The sequence below is a fragment of the Pimephales promelas genome, chromosome 13, assembly GCF_988280905.1.
Source record: "Pimephales promelas chromosome 13, fPimPro1.hap1.1, whole genome shotgun sequence".
In the NCBI taxonomy this organism is placed as follows: domain Eukaryota; kingdom Metazoa; phylum Chordata; class Actinopteri; order Cypriniformes; family Leuciscidae; genus Pimephales; species Pimephales promelas.
In genome coordinates, this window is record NC_142781.1 from 36090350 (window position 1) to 36118249 (window position 27900).

At 39.3% G+C, this 27900-nt stretch overlaps 1 protein-coding gene across 2 annotated transcripts; it reads left to right on the plus strand.

The window, feature by feature from the left end:
- Positions 1-1684: 1684 nt before the first annotated feature.
- On the plus strand, positions 1685-7507 carry yy1b (YY1 transcription factor b). 2 transcript variants are annotated; one of them, XM_039690134.2, is made up of 6 exons: positions 1685-2340; positions 3043-3205; positions 4859-4903; positions 5056-5116; positions 5199-5357; positions 6862-7507. In XM_039690134.2, the coding sequence occupies exons 1-6, from the start codon at positions 1848-1850 to the stop codon at positions 7042-7044; spliced, it is 1104 nt and encodes a 367-aa protein (XP_039546068.1). In that variant the 5' UTR covers positions 1685-1847; the 3' UTR covers positions 7045-7507. The 2 variants fall into 2 exon arrangements, with proteins under 2 accessions (XP_039546068.1, XP_039546069.1); XM_039690135.2 differs by lacking the exon at positions 4859-4903 and having other exon boundaries at positions 1715-2340.
- The last annotated feature ends 20393 nt before the right edge of the window (positions 7508-27900 follow it).

Here is a 27900-nt window from a genome sequence, read left to right on the forward strand (position 1 = left end):
AGATCCTCATATTAGAGTGATTTGTGGAGGATCATGTGACACTGAAGACTGGAGTAATGATGATAAATTCAGCTTTGATCACAGGAATAAATTACACTTTACTGTATATTCACATAGAAAGCTGATGATTTACATTAGAATAATATTTCGCAATATTTCAGTTTTTGATGTATTTTTAATCAAATAAATGCAGCTTTGGTGGGCAGAAGAGACTTCTTATAAAACATTAAAACTCACCTTTGACTGGTAGTATAGGTAGATGTAAGAATGAATAATAATAATAAAAATTATAATAATAATAATTGCACATCACTTTTAGTATTTTTTATTGCTCTTCATTTTTTTCCTTTGCTTTTTTAAAAAAAAAGATTCTCAATTTCTCGTTACCTCTCAGTACATTTTTTAAAAGTTTTTTTTAAATCCTTTTTGCCATAAAAATATGTATTTAATCACCGAATGAGAGTTTTTGTCGGATCTCAACCGTTATTATTTCCGTCTGATGAAGAAGCGCCGGAGTATTTGTGATCATGTTGTTAATAAAATGTTTATTGGCTGCAAGGATATGGTGAAGTATTGTTCCGTTTTATGATTTCTCTTTTTGACCAAGTGCTTCCTGGTTTTGAAAAAAAAAAAAAAAGAATAAATAAATAAAAGATATATGTGACATTTGAAAAGAACTGAAATAAAACTGTGACGGATGTGTTGGATGAAGTGTGAGTGTTTCTTTAAGATCTTCCGACCTTCAAATAAAACAGAAACCATATTCATAAATGACAGAAATACATGTTTAAACCCACAACATTTGAAAATATTAACTAAATCAAATGTATAAAACTACATTTGAATATTTATTAAAATATTTGTGTATACAAATTCACAATTTATCTTCAACTGTTTAATTAACACTAATACACAGTGAAAATCTGGATTTTAAAATAATAATTATATAATAAAAGTTTATGGTTTTTATTTATTTTCAGTTTAGAAATCATCAATATTTGAAAGTTAAATCAAAATCATATTACAAAACAACTCGATTTGAATTTATTTACATATTAATGTACAGTGAAAATCTGGATAATTATAATAATAATTACATGATAATAGATTAAAAAGTAAAAACAACACAGTTACATTATCAATAGGAGATGTATTGTTGGTTCAGAAATGAAAACCCACAAACCATAATAATAATATTATCAAAATCATATTTGAATGTATACAAACAACTCCATATGTTTTCAACATATTTATTTATTTTATCAGGGTCAGTACACATTAATAATACATGGAGAAGGATGAAAAATGTGCTAGATTTGATTCCATTCACATTTATTTCTATAGCTCTTTTCACAATACACATCTTTTCAAAGCAGCTTTACAGAAAATGCATGAATCCATAAAACAGTGTACAGTGATCTGTTATCAGAGGAGACTGAGTTATGTATTTCAGAAATAGTATACAAAATCACATTTAGTGAAACATGTAAAGGCAGAAACAGTGATTTAGCCAAATTGGCATCCGTTTATCCAGATTTAAAAATAAAAATAATTTAATGAACACAATCAACACATTAAAATGTAAACACAACAAGCATATAAAATAACAAAATGTATTTTCTGTTTTATGCGCGTGCACGTGAGCAGCCAGTCCCCACCTCTCGCGAGATTTGGAGGTGGAGCGTAGTAGTGGCGGCGTGAATTCATGCGAGAAGTGGAGAGTTATTTGTGTTATCGGAGAGTGTGCGGGTATCAGGGGGTGTGTTTGTGTGTGTTTGCGGGGAAGCGAGCGAGAAATTCGTGCGTTTCACGCAACAGCTAAAGCGAGCAAGCTGGCGGACTTCGACATGGCATCGGGCGAGACGCTGTACATCGAGGCGGACGGCTCGGAGATGCCCGCGGAGATCGTGGAGCTGCACGAGATCGAGGTGGAAACCATCGAGACTACGGTGATCGACGGGGACGACGAGGACGAGCACCAGCCCATGATCGCGCTGCAGCCACTGGGCACCGATGACCCGGGTCAGGTCCACCATCAGGAGGTGATCCTAGTCCAGACCCGGGAGGAGGTGGTCGGAGGGGACGACGGCTTCGAGGACCAGATCCTCATCCCGGTGCCCGTCCCCGGCGCGGAGGACGAGTACATCGGCCAGACTCTGCTGACAGTCGCGGGGAAGAGCTCCATGGGGCGGGTGGGGAAGCGAGCGGGTTCGGTGGGGAAGAGAGCGGGTAAACGGAGTTACCTGAGCGCGGCCGAGGCCAGCGGGAGGAAGTGGGAGCAGAAGCAGGTGCAGATCAAGACTCTGGAGGGCGAGTTCTCCGTCACGATGTGGGCATCGGGTGAGTGAGTGAATCTATTTCTAGTGCCAGCAGGGCGTTGTCCGTCCGCAACACGTCCTCGATCATTCGCACCGAGAACGCGATTGTACCGGTCCGGGTGTTTTTGTTTTGAACGGAGGCCATGTTTTTATCAGCCGATGGGCGCCGCCATGTTCCCCGAGTCCAGTATGGCGGCCCGTAAACATGGCGCCCGTGTAGCGGGTTGAAGATGGCGCGAGCGCGCGGCAGATGCTGAGTGTAGGCCGCGCGCGCTGCGGCTCCCGAGTCCCGACCAGGAGACCGTTAAACAGTCGCACGGTTTGAATACCAGATTCAGCGGGCTGTGCTCGCGCCACTTTAGATTTAAAAATCCGAGACGGTTAATCACTTTTACGTTTGGACCTGAAAGTAGCTGTGAAGAAGACCGAACTACTGATGTGTGTTCGTGTGTTAATTAACATAATTTAACGTTACCCCTGTGGATTTACTCTTACGTGGTTAAACGATTCATATGTCAGATTTATAGCAGAAATCATCGTGCGTGTGTGTTGTTTATTTGAACTTTTGATGGTTTAAAAGTGGCTTGAAGTCGCTTGGAGGACCCGGATGTGTCGCCGAGGTTGTTCGTGTAGAACTGCAGCTCCGGAGCGAATTAATTTAAACTCCACTACATTTCGAATCGTTGACTCGTTTGAACCATTAACGTTAGGCTTTGTGTTTCAGATGACAAGAAGGACATCGATCATGAGACTGTGGTGGAGGAGCAGATCATCGGGGAAAACTCTCCTCCGGATTATTCCGAGTACTTGACGGGAAAGAAACTCCCGCCTGGAGGAATCCCGGGAATCGACCTGTCAGACCCGAAGCAGCTCGCAGAGTTCGCCAGGTCAGAGACACTCACGGTCACTGCTGAATAATAGAACCACTAAATGTGCTGGATTCATTTTAAAGGTAACCTGATGTGCGTGATATATAATCAGGATCATAAATGAATCTGGACTCGGGGGCAAAGTAAGTGCTTCCGATATTAAAATGTGGGCAGAGAACTGTTTGGATATAAAGTAACTAACGTTAGGGGTGTAACGATTACCTCATGTCACGATTCGATACATATCACGATATTATATTATTGCGACAATCCAAGACATGGTAAAAGGTTAACAAAAAATGAAAGTTGATTAAAATGCTAAATTTGTTATTTCATTGTGGATGTGACGTCAAATAAATAGGCTTGGATTTGCTGCTGAAACCCAAAGCAGGACATTAGAGACACCAGAATATCAATATGATTCTGAAGTTGGAAACTATTTTAGACGAATATTCTTGCACTCTTTCACTGACTAGGGAAATATAATATAATAATGTAAATAATGAAGGCTGCTTTATGTATATATATATATATATATATATATATATATATATATATATTAGTAGTTTAATTATATTGTAGTTTAATTTTATTTAATTATATTGTGAATATATTGTGACATGATTTATTGTTGCACCCCTAATATAAATCATACCTATATTTATTTACTGTCTCAGATGTGAATCTGATGAAACTTTCAAGTCAGTTTAAGATCTGTGTATTAGGGCTGGGTATTGTTAAAAAATATATATATATATCTAATATCGATACTGATACTTTGACTTCAATATACCGGTTCCTGAACGATACTTTTTTTCGACACCAATTTTATGAAATCCGTTTTAACAAGATTATATTAAATATTGAAATTTTTTTTTTTTCAGTTTCTTGACACTTTTTATTGTGTGTATGTATGTGTATATATATATATATATATATATATATATATACACACACACACCACTGGGGGGCAGAATATGTGCCTCGCAAATAAAGCTTGCCACAAATCACTGGCAAAAGTAGTCTAATGATTATAAATGATATTTTTTTTTAAATAAACTAGTGTTTTCTGAGTCAGTGTAGACTGGTCATCTCCACATTATAACGAACACACACGTCTATAGAGCAGAGAGTGTTTGTTTTTCGAATCGGTTCGTTTAAAATCTCCAGCTTTCCTTATGCCTATTCCTCATGTCTGTGAAGCAAGTATCCTATACGCCAAGTTGGCAGCAATTATCTCTCGAAAATATAGCATCAAACCTGGAGAAACGTAGCCACACTTTTGATCTTGGTGTTTGGGACGCATACACACTACAGCCTCACGTAACCGGCGTATAAGCTCGTGTTTTTCAATGATGCCTCGCCACAGCCAATCATTCTGCATGTTTATCGGCTCACTGACGTTGACGAGATTGACCCTTTAGGCAAGAGATTTATTTGATCTTCAATTTGGTCGGTGGTTGGAACAGAACTCGATACCCAGCCCTAGTGTGGATGCAGCCAATATCAGTTTCTGTGAAAAATGAAAATCTTTTTTTTTTATTTTTTTTTATTCATGTTTATCTTTTTGAAAGACATTAAATTGCAAGTAACAGGACGTTGGTCTTCTGAGATGGTTTGGACGCAGCATGTTTTGACGTGACATTTACTGTTAGTTGTTTTGTTTCTCAGCCCCCTCGGTAACAGTGGCGGTCATTTTGCTCGTAGTCCCGTTCGGTAAGTCTAAGATTGGGGAATAACGTTACACTGGTCACATGAGGGGCTTTTTATTGGTCACTGGGTAACTGCATCGAGAAAGGGTGGAAGTGTTCTGAATATGATGAGCATTCTGGGATATCTGAGCAGTGATTGTCTTCGTGTTTGTCTAGAATGAAGCCCAGGAAGATCAAGGAGGACGACGCGCCTAGAACGATAGCCTGTCCTCACAAGGTGAGCGGATCGCTCCGTTTGTTTTCGTCCGATCGAGGCTTGACGTGTGCAAACCGGTGTTTCTCTGCTGTGTTTCTCACAGGGATGCACTAAAATGTTCAGGGATAATTCAGCCATGAGGAAGCACCTTCACACGCACGGGCCGCGGGTTCATGTGTGCGCAGAGTGCGGAAAGGCCTTCGTGGAGAGCTCCAAATTAAAGCGCCATCAGCTGGTTCACACAGGAGAGAAACCCTTCCAGGTACGCCATCGTGCACTCTGTAACATCAAGGTTTTTCATTGGGTCGTTGTGGCAGCGGGGCTCTTTTAGATGCCAAACCCCTAAAAATGATTCTCTGCTTTAGATTATTAAAATGACGAAGATGAAAATCACTGTCCGTTTAAGAACTGACCAATGGCTGCGTTTACATGCACCGCTTCTGTTTGAGGAGTGTGGATGTAGTGTTTACACGAGTGCGTGTCATCAGGTCCATGTGTGTGTTTATATGTCACACACTTCAAATCGGGATATATTATATGTACACGAATAAACAGAGTTTCTGCTGAGCAGCTCGCTCAGCACGTCACACACTACTCTATTTCTACATCATTTCATCGTTCTTACGCTGTTCTTGCATATGCGCAGTGATTTCAGATTCGGTTTTCAATCCGGTCAAGTGATGAAATGTTCTCTCCATCGGATTGGAGAAGGAATAAACCACGGTTGCATGTAAACGTAGGCAGTGAAGGGTTTTGAGATGAGCGTCTCGATTGATATTGATATTGCTCATCTGCTCTGAGATGAGTTGCAGAGTGACTCTGACACACAGAAGTCTCCTATCTCAATGAAAAATGTGTTTTTAAACACACGGTTAGTGTCATTGCAACATGAACACTACATGCTCATCCTTAACCCGATTATAGGAGGAGTTCACTTCAGAATGAACTGGTTTACTCTCTCCTCCTCATCATAGATGTTCATGTGTTTCTGTCTTCAGTGGAAATGAGTGTTTTTGAGGAACACACTCCAGGGTTTCTCCATATAGTGTCTTCAATGGGGTCCAATGGGTCGAAGGTCAGATGTGAGTTTCAGCGCAGCTTCAAAGTCTCGACACGATCCAGCCGAGGAATACGAGTCTGATCTAGACTATCCAGCGACATTCAGAACAAAATAATGAACGAATGAAGTTCAGAATGAAGCCACAGTACAATACACACACACACACACACCAGCTAGTGATCGAGTCAAAGGTCAAGCGGGACGTAGACGGAAGAACAGACCGATTTACACACAAAAAAGTGATGTCAGGCGATTTTGAAGTTGGAGGAGAAAATAAGGAGTTCTTCGCCCGTGACCTTTCACCCTGATGATGTAATGTGTGTCGCAAGACCAGCATTAGTGGTTATAAACTGTATTTTGTTCTGAATGTCGCTGGTTTGTCTAGATCAGACTTTGAAGCTGCACTGAAACTCACATCTGACCTTCGACCCGTCGGACCCCATTGAAGACACTGTATGGAGAAACCCTGGAGTGTGTTCCTCAAAAACACATGAACATCTATGATGAGGAGGAGAGAGTAAACCATCAGGAAGTGAACTCCTCTTTTAAGCTTTTGCATTTTAGAGAATACTCATTTTGATGTTCCCTTACATTTGGTGTTAAATAAGTCTCGAACCCCTCCGTGTTGCGGTTTCTCGCTCTGACTTCCTGTGTTTGATTGGCGGTGTACGAGACTGTCGTGTGACGCTGTCCTCTTCTGGTGTAGTGCACGTTCGAGGGCTGTGGGAAGCGCTTCTCGCTGGACTTTAACCTGCGGACGCACGTCAGGATACACACCGGGGACCGGCCCTACGTTTGCCCGTTCGACGGATGCAATAAGAAGTTTGCTCAGTCCACCAACCTCAAATCACACATCCTCACACACGCCAAAGCCAAGAGCAGCCAATGAACTCGCTCCACCATGGCGGACCGTAACGGACTGAACAAGCGAACCGTTCAGGAGCCCCGACTGATGATGATGATGGTCTTCATTTCCCCCACGTGTACTTCAGTCTCTGGGCTTCATAGATATATAGCTTTTAATTTTCTATTTCTCCAAGTGTGCATATTGTACACTTATTTTTGGGATATGCTTCGTAATGCGACCTGAGAGTTTATGACAGACTGGGTGATGATGCGTGTGAACGATGCGTACGCTTCTGTGGCGATCTGGGGTGTGTGTGTGTGTGTGTGGAACGGCTGTAGGGATCATGTGGAGTCGGTCGCGCCGCATCATTGACGGTAAACTGCAGTGTTACCTGTCCTTTCTTTTCTTTCTTAGAATGTACTGTAAAGGTCTGAACATGAACTATCCTTTGTTAATATTTACACGCCTGTATTTCAGCAAATGCGATTAAAGAGGGGAAACTGTCTGCGTTCTGGAGTCCAGGTGACATTAATGAGCTTTCAGACTCTTCCCAGAGTTCAGTGTGATGAAGACATGTGATAGGAGTCAAAGTATGAAGAGATTCACACACCAGATTTAATTGCTGATATGTGTCACGAGTGTGATCAGGACACTATAGTTCATGTGTGTGTGTGTGTGTGAGCAGAATAAAGTAAACTGCACTATATTACACACACATTCTTCACACAGAGACTACAGTGACATTAACACACATTACACACACTCTGAGCTGATGATGTTCTGCTGAAGTGTGTTTTCTGTCATTCACACACACACACACACACGTTCAGTGGTTCATTGGTCACTGGTTGAGCTAAACTGGTATTATCTAATTGAACAGCTGACAGATATTCAACATAATTCATGTGTGAGAGTCCAACAGAAGGACGGACAAAACCAGTCACACATCCACTGATCTGAGACCTGAGTTCTGCTCATCTTTATAAACTGATGATGATGATGTCGGAGTGTGTGAATACACTGGTTTGACTGTATTTAGATTTTGAGTGTTTTTGTCTGATTTATCGGCCGATGTATCGTGATCGGCTTTCACTTATATAGAGTTATCAGTACCGAAACTATATCTATATATGAAGAGTTCAGATGCAAAAGCCTCTAAATGCCATTTGAAATTTTCTTCTTTAATGATGATTTTTATCAAACTTGTATATCTAAGTTCAGTGATTTCACTTAAATGGCAATGATAATTACCTATTAATTGTTATTGAAGTGAAATTACTGAACTTTAATATACAAGTTTGATAAAAATCATCATCAAAGAAGAAAATTTCAAATGGCATTTAGAGGCTTTTGCATCTGAACTCTTCATATACATCTTTGTTTTAGTAATTCAACTTAAACTTATTTTAAGTGACATTTCTAGTTTATTTGATTTATTTATTTTTAATTACCAAAATAATTTTTAAGACTGAAAAAACTTAATTTAGTATTTTTCTTGAGACCGTCTTCACTCAGAGATCGCAACATTGAATTAAACGCGCAATTAAAGCAGAGACTGAAACTGAATTTTTGTTTAATTTGCCATTTTGAAAAGAGTTTTGTTAGGGATGCACGATATATCGGCCAGCATATCGGTATCGGCCGATATATGTTCGTTTTTAATGTTATCGTTATCGGCCTGGTAAGAAAATGTGGCCGATATATTAAAGCCGATAAATAATGTATTATTCCCTTCAGCTGAGATGCTTGTTGAGCACTGTTTATGTTTTTGAATTTCTTGAAATATGATTGAAATCTCTTCAAAAAATAAAAATACGGTTCGGTACAACATGTGCAGCGCAAATCTGTCATATCGGCTATACAACACAATAATGAGAACATCATTATAATCGTGCGCTTGGGACGTGGATTTAATTGTGAGACTTGTATTTGTAATCAGGTTCTCAAAATTAGGTAAAAATTTGGATTTCAATTTATCGGACGATATATCGGTTATCGGCTTTCAAATATAAAGAATTATCGGCTATCGTAATTGTGTTTCGGGATGCCGTTTGTGTGTGTCACACACACACACACGCTTACATCATGAGAAGACATCCTGATCTGAACAGTGATGGTGTGTGTGTGTGTGTGTGAGAGAGAGAGAGAGAGAGAGAGAGAGAGGGTGTGTGTGTGTGTGTGTGTGTGTGTGTTGGAATGTGTGTGTGTGTGTGTGTGTGAGTGAGAGAGTGTGTGATAGTGTGTGTGTGTTTACGTCAAGTGGTCAGTGCCGTCAGTACGCCGGTGCTCGTCTGACGCGACACACTTTCATTACACAACACTAGAGTTCCTGAAGACCAAAGTGTACACACTCTCGCACACTCTTGTCACACACACACTCTCACTCTCGCACACTCTTGTCACACACACACTCTCACACTCTCACTCTCGCACACTCTTGTCACACACACACACTCACTTGCACACTCTCACTCTCACACACTCTTGTCACACACACACTCACTCTCACACACTCTCACACACACTCACTCTCACACACTCTTGTCACAATCTCACTCTCGCACACTCTTGTCACACACACACTCTCACACTCTCACTCTCGCACACTCTTGTCACACACACACTCTCACACTCTCACTCTCGCACACTCTTGTCACACACACACTCTCACACTCTCACTCTCGCACACTCTTGTCACACACACACACTCACTTGCTCACTCTCACTCTCACACACTCTTGTCACACACACACTCACTCTCACACACTCTCACACACACTCACTCTCACACACTCTTGTCACAATCTCACTCTCGCACACTCTTGTCACACACTCGCACACTCTTGTCACACACACACTCACTCCAAGGCCCTGCTGGAAGAAAACACTCAGCTGGAAGACTGACCACTAGAGGTCAACACACACACACACACTCTCACACAGACACACACAATTGATTGTGTGAGTGTGTGTGTGTGAGAGAGTTTGTGTGTCGAACATTGCAGGTTATTTTAGCTTGTGCCGCCTCTCTCTCTCTGTGTGTGTGTGTGTGTGCTGCTCTGCATGTCTCTGTTACCGTGGCAACATATTTCTGCATATAAAATCAGATCAAAATGCAGCAGAAACACTTCTGAACGCAACATGAGAAGAATCAGCGTAAATAAGAGTGTGTGAACACATGACTGAACACACACACACACACACACACACACACACACACTCGACTGACCGCAGCTGCATATCAAGCAGCCAATCAGTGATGCAGATGCTGAAATACCACACACACCTTCTGTTTGTGTGTGTGTGTGTGTGTGTTCTTCTAGCAGGGTCATGGAGTGAGTGTGTCTGTCTCTCTCTCTCTCTCTCTCTCTCTCTCTGTGTGTGTGTGTGTATGTCTCTCTGTATTCACCGCCACTAATCGCATTCAATATTAACGAGGATGTTCGTTCAAACCGCATTTGCCTCCATTAATAATGCACACGCGTGGAATTGCTCCTGCATATTATAATTCTTTGTTTATGATATCTGCAGATCTGGTCTAGAATCAGCCGCTTATTCCTCGTCAATAATGCAGAGTGTGATGATGAAGAGTAAACATGAACGACTGCTTCATCAGATGAACTGCTCAGGAAACCCAAATTAATTTCTGTAAGTGCGGTGTGACTCCGGGCTCTGCTGTATTACATCAGTTCACACACACACACACACTGATTTATTATAGTTTGTAGGATTTGTAATAGTAAATGTCAGCGATTGAATGGGAACACCTGTTTCTTCAAATCTTTTGTGATTGTTGTACTTTTAACAACGAAAATATGTCTTTTAATGCGATACACTTGACAGTAAAGGTTCATTAGTCACTAACATGAGCAATACATCTGTTAAAGTGTTTATTAATCTTTGTTAATGATAGTTCACAGTGCATTAACTATAATGCTAACAACACTTTAATGTTGAAATTATTATTACCTTAGATTAATAAATGCTGTAGAAATATTGATCATTCTTAGTTCCTGTAACTAATGAACCTTATTGTAAAGTGTGACCGTTAATCTTAATGTTAATTTCAAAACATCATTAGTTAATGCACTGTGAATTAATATGAACATAATAATTAAAAAAATGACAAAAATTAAGATTTTTTAAAGTCCCCCTGTGGTGTAAATCCAGCGTTTAACGTTGTTTATGTGGTATTTTTAATCCGCTTTAACACACACCGTGTGTGCGTTGATAAGTGGACAGCATTGCTGAGTATTTCCTCTTTAAAACTGCAGAGAACCAAAGACAGTCTCAAAAACATGGTTTCTGACGTCACAAACCACCTTGTAACCAATCAGATCAACGTGTGATCGACAACCAGTGGATCTCTGAGTGAGTGAATTTGCATATTCATAGAACCGCGCATACTAAATGAGGCGAGGGTGTCGAGTTACATACAAGATATTTTAAGGCATGAAGAAAACACATTTAAATATGCAATTTTGGTGATTAAATATGAGTTTTAAGGGATACAATGATTGACTACAGACAGACCTTTATAAATGCTGTACTAAATATACTGTTCATACACACAAAAAAATACCATTTTTACTCAGAAGTTGCTTCTAAAATTCACAAGCAATTAAAAATTAACGACAAGGAACGTATTAAATTAAACATGCAGTTTTGCAGTGTAGCCAAGGGATGAAATGGTATTTTCTTGTAAAACCATCCAATAATAATCTTTATGTGTCGTTAGTTCACGCAAACTAATGCATTACCTGAAGCGGAGTTTATGCAAATCAATTAATCTCACATGTAAGTCATAAAAATGGTGGTAAAATACAATAAGGCAATTCCATATTTTCTTTTAATATTAATAGTAATATATTAAATGGAAGCTCCTCTGTTGATGTTAATCTCTGCTTTATGCAGATCATCTTTACTGATGTGAACCTTCAGGACTCAATCGCATTTTAATATCGAGGAGATGGAGAACACCTGATGGGCACGAATTAACGAGTCATTAATCGACATCGCAGGCTCGTTTGAACAAGATCATGATCCTGATGCTCATCCCACGTGACACACACACACACACACTTGTCTTTAGTGTTGAGACTCATGACTGAAACTGCTCGTCTCTCAACGTTTCTTTGAACAATTACAGGATCTCGCCTCAGTCTCCTGAGAAAGGCAAGGATAACACTTCTAAAAATAAATATAGCTGCGAGCAGCGATGGCGGGCCCAAGCCGGAGGCACCGCAACCCCGGTTCCTTTAGTTACCTAAAGGCACCCGGGTGGCGGTGCCGAAGGCTTTGGCCCTTTCATGATTAAATGTTAAAACGGCTTGCCATACTCTGTCATTTCGACTAGTCACAATTATGTTACAGATATCTTAAATGATAATACAAACTATCCAAAGTGTAACGACTAGACAGAAAGACTTTGTTGATATCTACAATGTTAATTCCGGACAGGCAAACTTAGCTTTTAAATGTTAAAAGGGCTTGCCATACAGGGACGTAGGCTCAGAGAGAGGCTCACCATATTCAGACCAAAATATCTGACTTCCTCTTGGTCCGAGCTAATGACTATGTATTAGAAAGTTGTACGGCTTGAGGAGTACAATGTATATACCGATTTTTGTAACTGTAGATAAAACTAACAACCCCACTTTTAAGTAAATATATGGTGCCTTTAGTGTTATTCTGCACGACGTGCAAAAACTTAACCCCCGCTTTTTTAAGTATATATATATATATATATATATAAAGAGGGTTATTCTGCACGACGTGCAAAAACTTAACCTCCGCATTAACTGTCGAAGAGAAGTGTGCAGAAGAGCTTGCATCAGTGAGGGCTTTGCAAAATATATATACATACAAACACACACACACACACATATAAATGAGGTTAGTGTTTTACAATATTAAGGAAAGCAAATGTATTGAAATATAGCACATTAATTTTAAATTCATTCAGCTTCAATTACCAATTTGTAGTTTACCAATTTATCTTACTTTTATTTAAAGCAAACTATACATTTAAAAGATTAGGGTTATATGCATATTTTGTCATTTAAAAAAATACAAAATTGTTATGCAAAAAGATAAGGACTTGCAGAAAAAATCTACAGTCAGCCACACACACACACACACACATAAACGCAGACACCAGCAACCCCCCCCCCCTCCCTCTTCCCCATACAGACACTGATAGAGACAAGATACACATCCAAACTGCAATATCTGACTTTCTTTTGGTCTGAGCTTCTTACTGTTAATTAGAAAGTTGATCGGCTTGACAAGAACAATATACGTGGCATGTTTTGTAACTGTAGGTAAAACGAGCAAAGTTAACACATTTTATGTGTCCTTTTTTAGTCATAAAATTATTTTCCTCGCCACGGCCAAACCGTTCGAGATATCAAAAATCCGTCCGGAATTGAGCATCCTCAATGTCTTGACTTCATGCACACCGAGTATGGTGGTGATTGGTAAAGACATGCGTTGTAATTTGATGTATTTCTCCTAGGAGATTTATTCAAACAACACATAAATCCCAACTTCCATTTGAACTGTCTTAAAACTTAGAGCAGAGATGGGCGCAGGTCACGCAAGTCTCAAGTAAGTCTCAAGTCTTAACCGTCAAGTCTCAAGTAAGTCCCAAGTATTTTTTTTTGGGGGGGGGCAAGTCAAGTCAAGTCACAGGCTATGTCAAGTCAAGTCAAGTCTTGTAGTAGGTTAAGTCAAGTGCAAGTCAAGTCACCTTATTATTTTAATTTTACATGCAGAATCTGATCTTAATAAAATGAAAAGACAAGATAAGTATTTGCCAGTAAATTACAATAATTTGCATTGTAAATACTCATGTTCAGTAAAATACACCATGGAATCAAACAAAATTGTAACTTCATAAAATTATTTATTTTTCACTTCTGCCAACAGTGTGTTTGAAATGTTTTAAATTTTCAACATTGAGTCCATAAAACAAATAACAGCTTAACATCCTACAGACTCTCTGAACACCTTCCTCTCTCTCAAACAGTTTACAAACAATATTAAACTTTGTTACATTTCTCCTCTCTCTCTCTCTCTCTCTCTCTCTCTCTCTCTCTCTCTCTCTCTCTCTCTCTCTCACACACACAGTGGCGGTTCTAGACCATTTCAACTGGGGGGGCCAAGCTGGGGCCAGTTGTACTGTTAGAGGGGCCAGTTACATTTAGACCTTATAATTTTCTGCACTGCACTGAATGCACAAATAAGCAAAATACCATGTTTATAATTATCCAACAATTTGCATTTCCATTATATTTTTACATTTGCATTACATATATCAGTCTGTATTTGAATTTCCATTTTATTTTTTTACATTGAATATACAGTATGTATATATATATATATATATATATATATATATAATTTTTTACAAATTAATCTACGATTTTTGTGGGGTTTTTTTTTTTTTTTTTTTTGCAAAAAGATCAGCAAATTATCCTCTAAACTGGCCTTTTTAGGGGGCTTTCCTCTCAGGGTGAATGAGCTTTTTTATAATTGTTTTTTTCCTGACATCTTTGAAAGACAGAAGCAATAATTAATGCATCCTTGGCCAGGATATAATTATAAAATATGACATGATTTTAAAAGTGACCTATAATATCGACTATGCAATACACTTTAATTTATCTAGTGCTAATAAAATTATTAAGCCTATTTGGAGAGAGAGATGTTTTAAAATCGACTATGCATTACACTTTAATTTATCTAGTGCTAATAAAATTATTAAGCCTATTTGGAGAGAGAGATGTTTATAATGTGACAATATGTCAGTCATCGTGATTCGTGTAATAAGATGACTAGGCCTAGACTACTTGTTCTGAGCAGGTGTTGTCAGTGAACAGGCTGTAAAACTGTTGTCTAAGTTACAGACTGATACTAATTAAATGGGAAACGAATCGATTACCTAACGTAACCTCGGTTCTCTCTAGATGAGGGAACGAGCATTGCGTAAGCTAGCTTACGCTACGGGAAAGATTCATCTTACATCAGTCAAGTTGTCATAGTTTTTGTCAAACAAGTTGTGAATTTGTTGTAACATTAAAACAGGAGATCATGACTTACTCCGTGCTCTAAGTGATGTTCGGAGCTCTAGTGATTAGTTTCATCTGTGGGACGGGTGAAGAAACTTTCGGAAGATGTTGTAACAGAATCATATGAACAATTCCAGGATATGCTTTTTTTCATTGGTTGTTGCGTTAAATTTTACCCAGATACAATAGTGCCCTTTTCTGATTGGCTATTAAGTAGCACTTCTCTTTTTTTGATTGGCTGATGCGTAGCAGGGTCGACTGCTGAACTCCAGGCGAGACGCGCTTGATTCTCACGTGAGAGCGGCGCGGCCAGAGAAATTGCGTATATTAAATATATTATTAATAGTTTTTCCGCATGAGAAATACAATGTGTGACGGGAGTGTGAGACAAAAGACTGAAACGAGTGACTGTCATGCTCAATGCGTGACACACTATAAAAAAAATATTTCACACTGACTCCACATTTAGGGGGGCCACAAGGGGGTCCAAGCTTGTTGTCGCAGGGGCACTGGCCCCCCCCAGGCCCCCGCCTAGAACCGCCACTGCTCACACACACACACACACACACACTTTCTCTCTCTCTCAAGAAGCAAAAACATGACTGCTAAAGGTTGTATCAGCGATGGCGGGGTAACATCACTTAACATCACGAGTGATATTCCCTTAGGCCACGCCCCCTTGTCTCCCCAAAGTATTATAAGCAATCATGCGCATCCCGTGTGCAGAATGATGCACTTGAAGCAACACCAAGTCACAGCACGCAACGCTTCACATTGAAAAGAACATAGCGAAGGGATGGTATCTATAATCTATGCTTAGTAGGGCTGCACGATTTGGGAAAATGTCATATTGCCATTATTGAGCCAATATTGCAATTGCGATTTGCGACTCCGATATAATAAAATGGTTTCATGAGTCCAACTTGCTTGGTTCTAAAGTAAAATGCACACACAGATTAATGTTTATTTCTCAACTCAAACTAAAAACAACAACAACAACAATAAATGATTGATAACACCTATAATGATCAATAAACCATCAACCAAACCAACATTACAGTGATTCCATCAATTGAAAGCCATCAACTTTTTAAAAAATTATTAGGCTTAAAAAAAAATATATAACAGCTTTTAAATTAAGTGAACTTCAAACAATCCCCACATAAACCCATAATAAAAAACATATTTACCTGTGCCCTTCCTGTCTTAACAGGTACAGAAATTGAATAAAGTTATCAAACAGTCTGCGCTGCCTGAATCATAAATTATATATATATAATAATCCTTATTAAAGCTACAAAAGTTCTTTACTCAAGATCAGTGAGTAATTTTCTAATTTCCCTTTGTTCTTTTAACTTTACTGAAAGAACGCTTTATTCGCTGCTGGCCCTTTAAGAGCACCCGTTGCCGAGACGCGGATCTCACACGCGCCTCATAGCACAACCCTTTAATCCATAGACTTTTCTTATGTTATGAAGATACTAGACAAAACCACATTTTGGCATAATTGTGTGTGCTATTGTTCGTTCAAGCTCGAAAGAGAACTGTTTATTCTGGGCTGGCACACGGTCAGTGCATGCGCATTATGCGAGTCTCATCTATTCTAATCTAGGGCACTCACAGGCAGCTTTTCACTTCTTGTCGTGCAAAATGCGAAAAGGCATTTGAACCAATAAGAGGGGGATCTTGTAACACTAGTCAAAGGATGACAAAAAAGAAGAGATGCTGCGCTAATAGCCCTACTTTGTTTATTTCATATAAAATCGCGGCATTTTGCGTTATAATTGCATAGGTTTGAGATCGCTATTACGACTGCGATATAATTAATCGTGCAGCACTAATGCTTAGTGTATTCTAAAGGGCAATAAACTCCACTCCAGCAAGATAGTCATTTTATGCAAATCATAGACCTTTATGCCTTATCTACAAATAAAGTATAATATTGGGAACATTGATCTTGAAGAGAGTGTCGTCGTGTTACTGTCGCAACCGAACGCGACGCGCTAATGCTGATGCATGGAGAATGACTGAGGCGAGATGACTTTCCGTTAACTTTAACTTAGAGACTAAAATATTAATTTTACCACACATTAAGCTATTGAATGACTTTAGAAGTCTTGGAATATAGTGTGAAAACTTGATTGTGCTTTACAGTTTTTTATGCCTTTAGTGGGGCTTAACAAAATAACACAATATGCAGAATGTCGGACGTCACTTATAGGCTAAACTGTTTTTATAGATAAAACTATTTACATTCGGCAGTCATGAAAACAAATCTCAGATAACGGTTGACTAGGTAACAATGTGTAATTTTGCGCCGGAGTTCTCCTTTAACTTACATTAGCTAGCTAACTACGAACGAGCTAACCAGATAACATTAACAAATTGACAAGCACTTACTGGGCAGAATGACGGACGAAATTGGAGGTTGTCATCTGACTGTCCGCGATCTTAACGTTGCATGTCTTGCAAAGCGCTGTTCTTTTGCCATCTTGTTGTAAGAAATTCTTAAATCCGAAAGCGACCCTCGGTATCCCTCCGGCTGACATGTTGATGTGATCTGATGTAAGTGGGCGTGGTGTGCGCGTAAGGTATGAGAGGGCATGACTGATGATCTCGTGATCCAGTCATGACAGCGCTATTCTCAGCCTGCGCTCCAGCTGGATCAACTTTATTTTTTTTACATAATTTATATATTTTATATTCAAACTGAAAACATGATGTGATTAACACTCAAGTCATATTATTACATGCAAGTGTGTTTGATTTATGGACCAAATTTTCAGATCAAGTTTATGGACCAAGTTAATTTAATTAATAAACTAATTATATAAAACTATTAATGCACTACAATTAAACTGGTTATATGCCTTTACTTATAAAAAATAAAAAACTTATTTAAAAAAATACCAGGCTTAAGGCATTTATTTTTTATGCAGGCCATACACACAGGAGTGAAATGGTTAAGACCCCTCCCCCTACAAACACACACACATACACAGACAGGCAAAGACAGCAGGCTCAGATTGAGCAAGACCACATTCAAACAAACATATCTGACTTTCTGTGGGTCCTAGCTAATGAGTGTCAATTAGAAAGTTGTCCGGCTCGAGGAGTACAATATACATACCGATTTTTGTAACTGTAGATAAAACTAACAACCCCACTTTTGTCAAAAGGTGGCGCTACTGAGCCCTCACCACGCCCGTTTCTGAAACTTTGCACGTGTCTACTGGCTAATAAATGTGATGTGTCTGTCGAGTTTCATGCAATTTCAAGCATGCTAAGGGTCTCAAAAGCATCCTAAAAGAATGGTAACGTTTGATGCGTCGCCACGGCAACAGTTTCAAAGATATCAAGAATCCATTCACAGGTCTACATCTGCTGTATGTTTACATTATACAGATGACGTTTGAAGCAAATCGGGTAAAAATAAAAGGGTGATATCAAAGCATTTTGAAAGTGACACACTTCCTGCTGCCAGTTGGTGGCGCTATAACTTTGACTCACAATAGTCACATCCATGTGATCGTCCTCTTACAGCGAACACACTGCTGAAGTTTCATCAAGATCAGTTAATGTATGCTGAAGTTATAACACACTTCCTGGTTCACGTTTCTCGTCATGATTTCGTTTCCTCGCCACGGCCAAACCGTTCGAGATATCAAAAATCCCCTCGCAAACTTTCATCCTCAATGTCTTGACTTCATGCTGACCGAGTTTTGTCGAATTTGGATCAAAGCTCTAGGAGGAGTATTTAACATTCCATTGCGAGCGTTTTACAAACAAACCTCAATAGCCGACTTCCTGTTGGGCTGGGGTAAAAAGTAAAAGCGCGAGGTATAGATGAAACTATGAGATCAACATGTGCACCGAGTTTCATATTATTATATACAAACGTGTTTGAGTTATGGACCAAGTGTTCGGACCCCGTTCCAGGGGGCGCTGACGAGCCGCCCTGCCACGCCCGGGTACCAGCTTCAGCCCGGCTCTGATGGCCGCGGGTTCTGACCCATGTGCAAAGTTTCAAGAGTTTTCGAGCACGTTAAGGGCCCCAAAAATGCCCAAAAGGTTACAAAATAATAATAAATATAGCTGCGAGCAGCGATTGCGGGCCCAAGCCGGTGGCACCGCAACCCCGATGCCTTTAGTTACCCAAAGGCACCGGGATGGTGGTACCGCCGGCTTTGGCCCTTTATCGCTGCTCACAGCTATATTTATATTTAATATAAAGCCGGTGGCACCGCCACCTTGGTGCCTTTAGGGTTATTCTGTACGACGTGTAAAAACGTAACCCCCGCTTTGACTATCAAAAAGAAGTGTATTGTAGAGCTTGCATCAATGCGGACTCGATGCGCTGTGCGCTGTAACTCCATGTGGCTTTAAGCGCATCATTCTCCACTCGGGATGCGCATAAGCGTTTTGTGCCACACTGTACTGAGCCTTTCATATCATAATGCAGTGACGCAATGACAGATTATTAATTGCCTTTCTTGTTCTGTTCCATCTATTATATGTTGATAATAGATAGGACAGAGCACTAAAAACCTCAAACAAAGCACTAAAAACTTAAGCTGTTTGCTGTGTAGTCTGAGAATGAGCTGTTTGATTTGCACCCTCTTCCTCTTCACTGTCCTCCATAAAAACCAGCTATTCAGGTCCGTGTTGTTCTAGAAAGTTTGTATGTTGCTGCCTCAATTAACATCTCTGCTATACATTTAAAACATGGCTATATCTAAAATAATTTATCTTTTTGATTTTTGTTATCTTGTTTTTCATGAATATTTTACAACAATACAAAGAGCAATGTGTATTTTCCAATAATATAGTTTGTAATGGCTTTTTTTGTCATAGATTATAATCATATATTTTTTGGATTTGTTATTTATCTTTATAATGAAGTTGTCTGTATTAAGTAGATTGTGTTTAACACACACAAGAGTGATTTATTAGTTCAACACATAGTTATAGAAATTCTACTTTATCTAAAAAAAACCCTGCACTTTATACACACACACACACACACACACATAAATACATGTAAATAAAAATACCAAAAAAAATACATCAAATGTGTTTTTAGTCAGAGTATTATTTTATACAGAAACAAATATTTGTAATTCAGATAAGAATGAAGTTAGTGTTTTAAAATCTTAAGGAAAACAAATATATTGAAATATAGCACATGAATTTTAAATTCATTCAACTTCAATTACAAATACAATCTTACTTTTATTTAAAGCAATCTATACATTTAAAAGATGGGGGTTATATGCCTATTTTGTCATTTAAAAATATTGTTATGCAAAATTGTTATGCAAAAAGACAAGGACTTAGAGACAAGGACTTGTAGGAAAAATCACAGCCAGCCACACACACACACATAAACACAGACAACAGCCCTCCCCTCCCCACACACCCACACACCCACACACACACACACACAGAGAGAGAGAGAGAGAATCGCAGGGGAAATAAATCCATTCAAACTACAATATCTGACTTTCTGTTGCTCAGAGCGAATGACTTTAAATTGGAAAGTTGATCGGCTTGACGAGAACAATATACGTGGAAAGTTTTGTAACTGTAGGTAAAATGAGCAAAGTTATAACACACTTTATGTGTCCTTTTTTAGTCATAAAATTCATTTCCTCGTCACGGCCAGACCGTTCGAGATATCAAAAATCCGTCCGGAATTGAGCATCCTCAATGTCTTGACTTCATGCACACCGAGTTTGGTTGTGATTGGTAAACACATGCGTTGTAATTTGATGTATTTCTCCTAGGAGAATTATTCAAACAACCCATAATTCCCAACTTCCTTCTCAAAACTTAGAGCACGAAAGTTGTTTGGCCTGATGTGATCTTTAATTGTACCGAGTTTCATATTAATTCATGCAAGTGTGTTTGATTTATGGACAAATTTTCGAATCCCAGTCCAGGGGGCGCTGTCGAGCCGCCCTGCCACGCCCGGTTACCAGCTTCAGCCCGGCCCTGATGGCCATGGGTTCTGACCCGTGTGCAAAGTTTCAAGAGTTTTAGAGGATGTTAAGGCCCCCGAAAATGCCAGAGAAGTTGCACACAGCAAATAAAGGGTTAAAATTAACCTGACAGGCGCCCCTCCTCTCACTCACACAGAGAGACACTGAGAGACTGGCAAAATTCTGAGATTTTCTCTACATTCAAACAAACATATCTGACTTTCTGTGGGTCCTAGCTAATGAGTGTCAATTAGAAAGTTGTCCGGCTCGAGAAGTACAATATACATACTGATTTTTGTAACTGTAGATAAAACTAACAACCCCACTTTTCTCAAAAGGTGGCGCTACTGAGCCCTCACCACACCCATTTCTGAAACATTGCACATGTCTACTGGCTAATAAATGTGATGTGTCTGTCGAGTTTCATGCATTTTGAAGCATGCTAAGGGTCTCAAAAGCATCCTAAAAGCATCCTAAAAGAAGGGTAAAGTTTGATGCGTCGCCACGGCAACAGTTTCAAAGATATCAAGAATCCATTCACAGGTCTACATCTGCCGTATGTTTACATTATACATATGAAGTTTGAAGCAAATCGGGTAAAAATAAAAGGGTGATATCAAAGCATTTTGAAAGTGACACACTTCCTGCTGCCAGTTGGTGGCGCTATAACTTTGACTCACAATAGTCACATCCATGTGATCGTCCTCTTACAGCGAACACACTGCTGAAGTTTCATCAAGATCAGTTAATACATGCTGAAGTTATAACACACTTCCTGTTTCACGTTTCTCGCCATGATTTCGTTTCCTCGCCACGGCCAAACCGTTCGAGATATCAAAAATCCCCTCGCAAACTTTCATCCTCAATGCCTTGACTTCATGCTGACCGAGTTTCGTGCCGTGTGTTTGAATTCTCTAGGAGGAGTACTTCAAATTCCATTGCGAGTGTTTTATGAACAACCCTAAATAACCGACTTCCTGTTGGGCTGGGGTAAAAAGTAATAGTATGAGGTATAGATGAAACGATGAGATCAACATGTGTACCGAGTTTCATATTATTACATACAAGCGTGTTTGAGTTATGGACCAAGTTTTCGGACCCCGTTCCAGGGGGCGCTGTCTAGCCCCCCTGCCACGCCCGGGTACCATCTTCAGCCCGGCCCTGATGGCCGCGGGTTCTGACCCGTGTGCAAAGTTTCAAGAGTTTTTGAGCATGTTAAGGGCCCCAAAAGTGCCCGAATAGTCGTATAAATAATAATAATAATAATAATAATAATAATAATCCTAAGGAAAACAATAGGGCCTTCGCCCTTTCAGGGCTTGGGCCCTAAATATAGCTGCGAGCAGCGATTGCGGGCCCAAGCCGGTGGCACCGCAACCCCGATGCCTTTAGTTACCCAAAGGCACCGGGATGGTGGTACCGCCGGCTTTGGCCCTTTATCGCTGCTCACAGCTATATTTATATTTAATATAAAGCCGGTGGCACCGCCACCTTGGTGCCTTTAGGGTTATTCTGTACGACGTGTAAAAACGTAACCCCCGCTTTGACTATCAAAAAGAAGTGTATTGTAGAGCTTGCATCAATGCGGACTCGATGCGCTGTGCGCTGTAACTCCATGTGGCTCTAAGCGCATCATTCTCCACTCGGGATGCGCATAAGCGTTTTGTGCCACACTGTACTGAGCCTTTCATATCAAAATGCAGTGACGCAATGACAGATTATTAATTGCCTTTCTTGTTCTGTTCCATCTATTATATGTTGATAATAGATAGGACAGAGCACTAAAAACCTCAAACAAAGCACTAAAAACTTAAGCTGTTTGCTGTGTAGTCTGAGAATGAGCTGTTTGATTTGCACCCTCTTCCTCTTCACTGTCCTCCATAAAAACCAGCTATCCAGGTCCATGTTGTTCTAGAAAGTTTGTATGTTGCTGCCTCAATTAACATCTCTGCTATACATTTAAAACATGGCTATATCTAAAATAATTTATCTTTTTGATTTTTGTTATCTTGTTTTTCATGAATATTTTACAACAATACAAAGAGCAATGTGTATTTTCCATTAATATAGTTTGTAATGGCTTTTTTTGTCATAGATTATAATCATATATTTTTTGGATTTGTTATTTATCTTTATAATGAAGTTGTCTGTATTAAGTAGATTGTGTTTAACACACACAAGATTGTGATTTATTAGTTCAACGCATAGTTATAGAAATTCTACTTTATCTAAAAAAAACCCTTCACTTTATACACACACACACACACACACACACACACACACACACACACAAATACATGTAAATAAAAATACAAAAAAAAAAACATCAAATGTGTTTTTAGTCAGAGTATTATTTTATACAGAAACAAATATTTGTAATTCAGATAAGAATGAAGTTAGTGTTTTAAAATCTTAAGGAAAACAAATATATTGAAATATAGCACATGAATTTTAAATTCATTCAACTTCAATTACAAATACAATCTTACTTTTATTTAAAGCAATCTATACATTTAAAAGATGGGGGTTATATGCCTATTTTGTCATTTAAAAATATTGTTATGCAAAATTGTTATGCAAAAAGACAAGGACTTAGACACAAGGACTTGTAGGAAAAATCACAGCCAGCCACACACACACACATAAACACAGACAACAGCCCTCCCCTCCCCACACACACACACACACACACCCACACACACACAGAGAGAGAGAGAGAGAGAGAGAGAGAGAGAGAAAATCGCAGGGGAAATAAATCCATTCAAACTACAATATCTGACTTTCTGTTGCTCAGAGCGAATGACTTTAAATTGGAAAGTTGATCGGCTTGACGAGAACAATATACGTGGTAAGTTTTGTAACTGTAGGTAAATTGAGCAAAGTTATAACACACTTTATGTGTCCTTTTTTAGTCATAAAATTCATTTCCTCGCCACGGCCAGACCGTTCGAGATATCAAAAATCCGTCCGGAATTGAGCATCCTCAATGCCTTGACTTCATGCACACCGAGTTTGGTTGTGATTGGTAAACACATGCGTTGTGATTTGATGTATTTCTCCTAGGACAATTATTCAAACAACCCATAATTCATAATTCATAAATAACTTCCATTTGAACTGTCATAAAACTTAGAGCACGAAAGTTGTTTGGCCTGATGTGATCTTTAATTGTACCGAGTTTCATATTAATTCATGCAAGTGTGTTTGATTTATGGACAAATTTTCGAATCCCAGTCCAGGGGGCGCTGTCGAGCCGCCCTGCCACGCCCGGTTACCAGCTTCTGCCCGGCCTTGATGGCCATGGGTTCTGACCCGTGTGCAAAGTTTCAAGAGTTTTAGAGGATGTTAAGGCCCCCGAAAATGCCAGAGAAGTCGCACACAGCAAATAAAGGGTTAAAATTAACCTGACAGGCGCCCCTCCTCTCACTCACACAGAGAGACACTGAGAGACTGGCAAAATTCTGAGATTTTCTCTACATTCAAACAAACATATCTGACTTTCTGTGGGTCCTAGCTAATGAGTGTCAATTAGAAAGTTGTCCGGCTCAAGGAGTACAATATACATACCGATTTTTGTAACTGTAGATAAAACTAACAACCCCACTTTTGTCAAAAGGTGGCGCTACTGAGCCCTCACCACGCCCGTTTCTGAAACTTTGCACGTGTCTACTGGCTAATAAATGTGATGTGTCTGTCGAGTTTCATGCAATTTCAAGCATGCTAAGGGTCTCAAAAGCATCCTATAAGAATGGTAAAGTTTGATGCGTTGCCACGGCAACAGTTTAAAAGATATTAAGAATCCATTCACAGGTTTACATCTATCGTATGTTTACATTATTCAGATGAAGTTTGAAGCAAATCGGGTAAAAATAAAAGGGTGATTTCAAAGCATTTTGAAAGTGACACACTTCCTGCTGCCAGTTGGTGGCGCTATAACTTTGACTCACAATAGTCACATCCATGTGATCGTCCTCTTACAGCGAACACACTGCTGAAGTTTCATCAAGATCAGTTAATGTATGCTGAAGTTATAACACACTTCCTGTTTCACGTTTCTCGCCATAGTTTCGTTTCCTCGCCACGGACAAACCGTTCGAGATATCAAAAATCCCCTCGCAAACTTTCATCCTCAATGTCTTGACTTCACGCTGACTGAGTTTCGTCGAACTTGGATCAAAGCTCTAGGAGGAGTATTTAACATTCCATTGCGAGCGTTTTACAAACAAACCTCAATAGCCGACTTCCTGTTGGGCTGGGGTAAAAAGTAAGAGTGTGAGGTATAGATGAAACGATGAGAGCAACATGTGTACCGAGTTTCATATTATTACATACAAGCGTGTTTGAGTTATGGACCAAGTGTTCGGACCCCGTTCCAGGGGGCGCTGACGAGCCGCCCTGCCACGCCCGGGTACCATCTTCAGCCCGGCCCTGATGGCCGCGGGTTCTGACCCGTGTGCAAAGTTTCAAGAGTTTTCGAGCATGTTAAGGGCCCCAAAAGTGCCCGAATAGTCGTTAGAAAAATAAAAGAAAAAAAAAAATATAGCTGCGAGCAGCGATGGCGGGCCCAAGCCGGTGGCACCGCAACCCCGGTTCCTTTAGTTACCTAAAGGCACCTGGGTGGCGGTGCCGAAGGCTTTGGCCCTTTCATGATTAAATGTTAAAACGGCTTGCCATACTCTGTCATTTCGACTAGTCAAAATTATGTTACAGATATCTTAAATGATAATACAAACTATCCAAAATGTAATTACGACTAGACAGAAAGATGTTGTTGATATCTACAATGTTAATTCCGGATAGGCAAACTTAGCTTTATACAGGGACATAGGCTCAGAGAGAGGCTCACCATATTCAAACCAAAATATCGGACTTCCTCTTGGTCCGAGCTAATGACTATGTAATAGAAAGTTGTCCGGCTTGAGGAGTAAAATGTATATACCGATTTTTGTAACTGTAGATAAAACTAACAACCCCACTTTTGTCAAAAGGTGGCGCTATTTAGTCCTTGCACCATGCCCGTTTCTGAAACTTTGCACGTCTACTGGCTAATAAATGTGATGTATCTGTTGAGTTTCAAGCAATTTCAATTTCAATTTGACTGTTGAAAAGAAGTGCGCCGATTAGATACTCAGGATCGGTATCGGCTCTGACACTGCCATCTTTGACGAGGCTGATTCAAATTCTATATCGTGCATATACTATTCTATGTAAGGCACAAAGGCACAAAAACTTTCTAAAGTACCATAAAGTTTTTGTGTACTGTATTATAAGTGTTCTGAAGCTATTATGTGATATAGAAATTAATATTTAAGTCATTAAATTCAAGAACACGTAAACTTTTCCCTCTCTGCGCCTGTCAGTCATTCTCCATTCAGCATTCAAACAGCACGTCGCATTCGGTTACAGTCAATGATGAAACGATCTTCAAGATGATTCAATGTTAATCCTATTATACTGGGTCTTTAAGATAAAGGTCTAAAGGTCTATATTTTCGAATGAAGAAACTTTTTCTTGCTGGACTTTATTGCTGTAACTTAATCGTGTTACTTTCTACCGGGTGTCAGACGCTGTCGGTTAGATCACAACACTAGAGTCAGAGCACTATAATTGTTCTTCACGCACACAGTAACTGAAATTTAAAACCTTTAAAAGAAAAGGCTCAATAAACTATTGCATAGATATATAATGTATAATACACTGTTCATAAATATGTATTTCCTTTGTGCTTTGAACTTTTCAATACGGACTCAATGCGCTGTAACTTCATGTGGCTTCAAGCACATCATTCTCCGCTCGGGATGCACATAAGTGCTTTGTGCTGCACCGTATTAGAGCCGTAATATCATAATGCAGTGACGTAATGACAGATTATTAATTGCCTTTCAATTATATGTTGCTGCGTCATTAAACATCTGTCCTATGCATTTCAAACATTTATAGCAGCCATGGCTATATCTTTTTATGATTTTTGTTATCTTGTTTTTCATGAATGTATTTTTTAAAAATAAGAGCAATGTGTATTATCTATTATTAATATAGTTTATGATAGCATTTTTGTCATAGATTATGACAAAGTAATCATATGATCCACCAGCGAGGAACCAGCAGAACAGAGTGAACATTCTTTCTGTTTAGTTCAATCCTACTTAATAGGAATTTATTTAAAATGCTCGCTCTACTCCACACCATTAATGTCTTGTGCGGACATCCGTATTTTGACTTTCGGTTTTAAGTAAGCGATTTAAAAGCTCCCAAGTCCCAGCGGAGTCACACGTTGATTAACCGGTGGGAATATACACAATAGGCCTACCTGATATTGAACACAAGAGGGCAGTATAGCACTACGTATGACTCAGATTATTATTTTTTTCTGAATTTTAGAACAATTCTGGCTGTTTTTGAACGTAAACATAATTCTTAAATGAAAAAAGGGAAAAATTGGGGAAGTTATAATATTTGTATAATTTAATTTAGAAACAAATGATGTATAATTACATTTTTAGAAGATATGAGGCTTTTAGTGTTTACTTTTTTCACATTACTTTAATCTTTTGCCATAGTTGCACATGTCTACTGGCTAATAAATGTGATGTATCTGTTGAGTTTCAAGCAATTTCAAGCATGCTAAGAGTCCCAAAAGCATCAAAAAAGAATGTTAAAGTTTGTTTCGTTGCCACGGCAACAGTATCAAAGATATCAAGAATCCATTCACAGGTCTACATCTGCCGTGTATTTACATTATACAGATGAAGTTTGAAGCAAATCGGTTAAAAATAAGAGAGTGATTTCAAAGCATTATGAAAGTGACACACTTCCTGCTGCCAGTTGGTGGCGCTATAACTTTG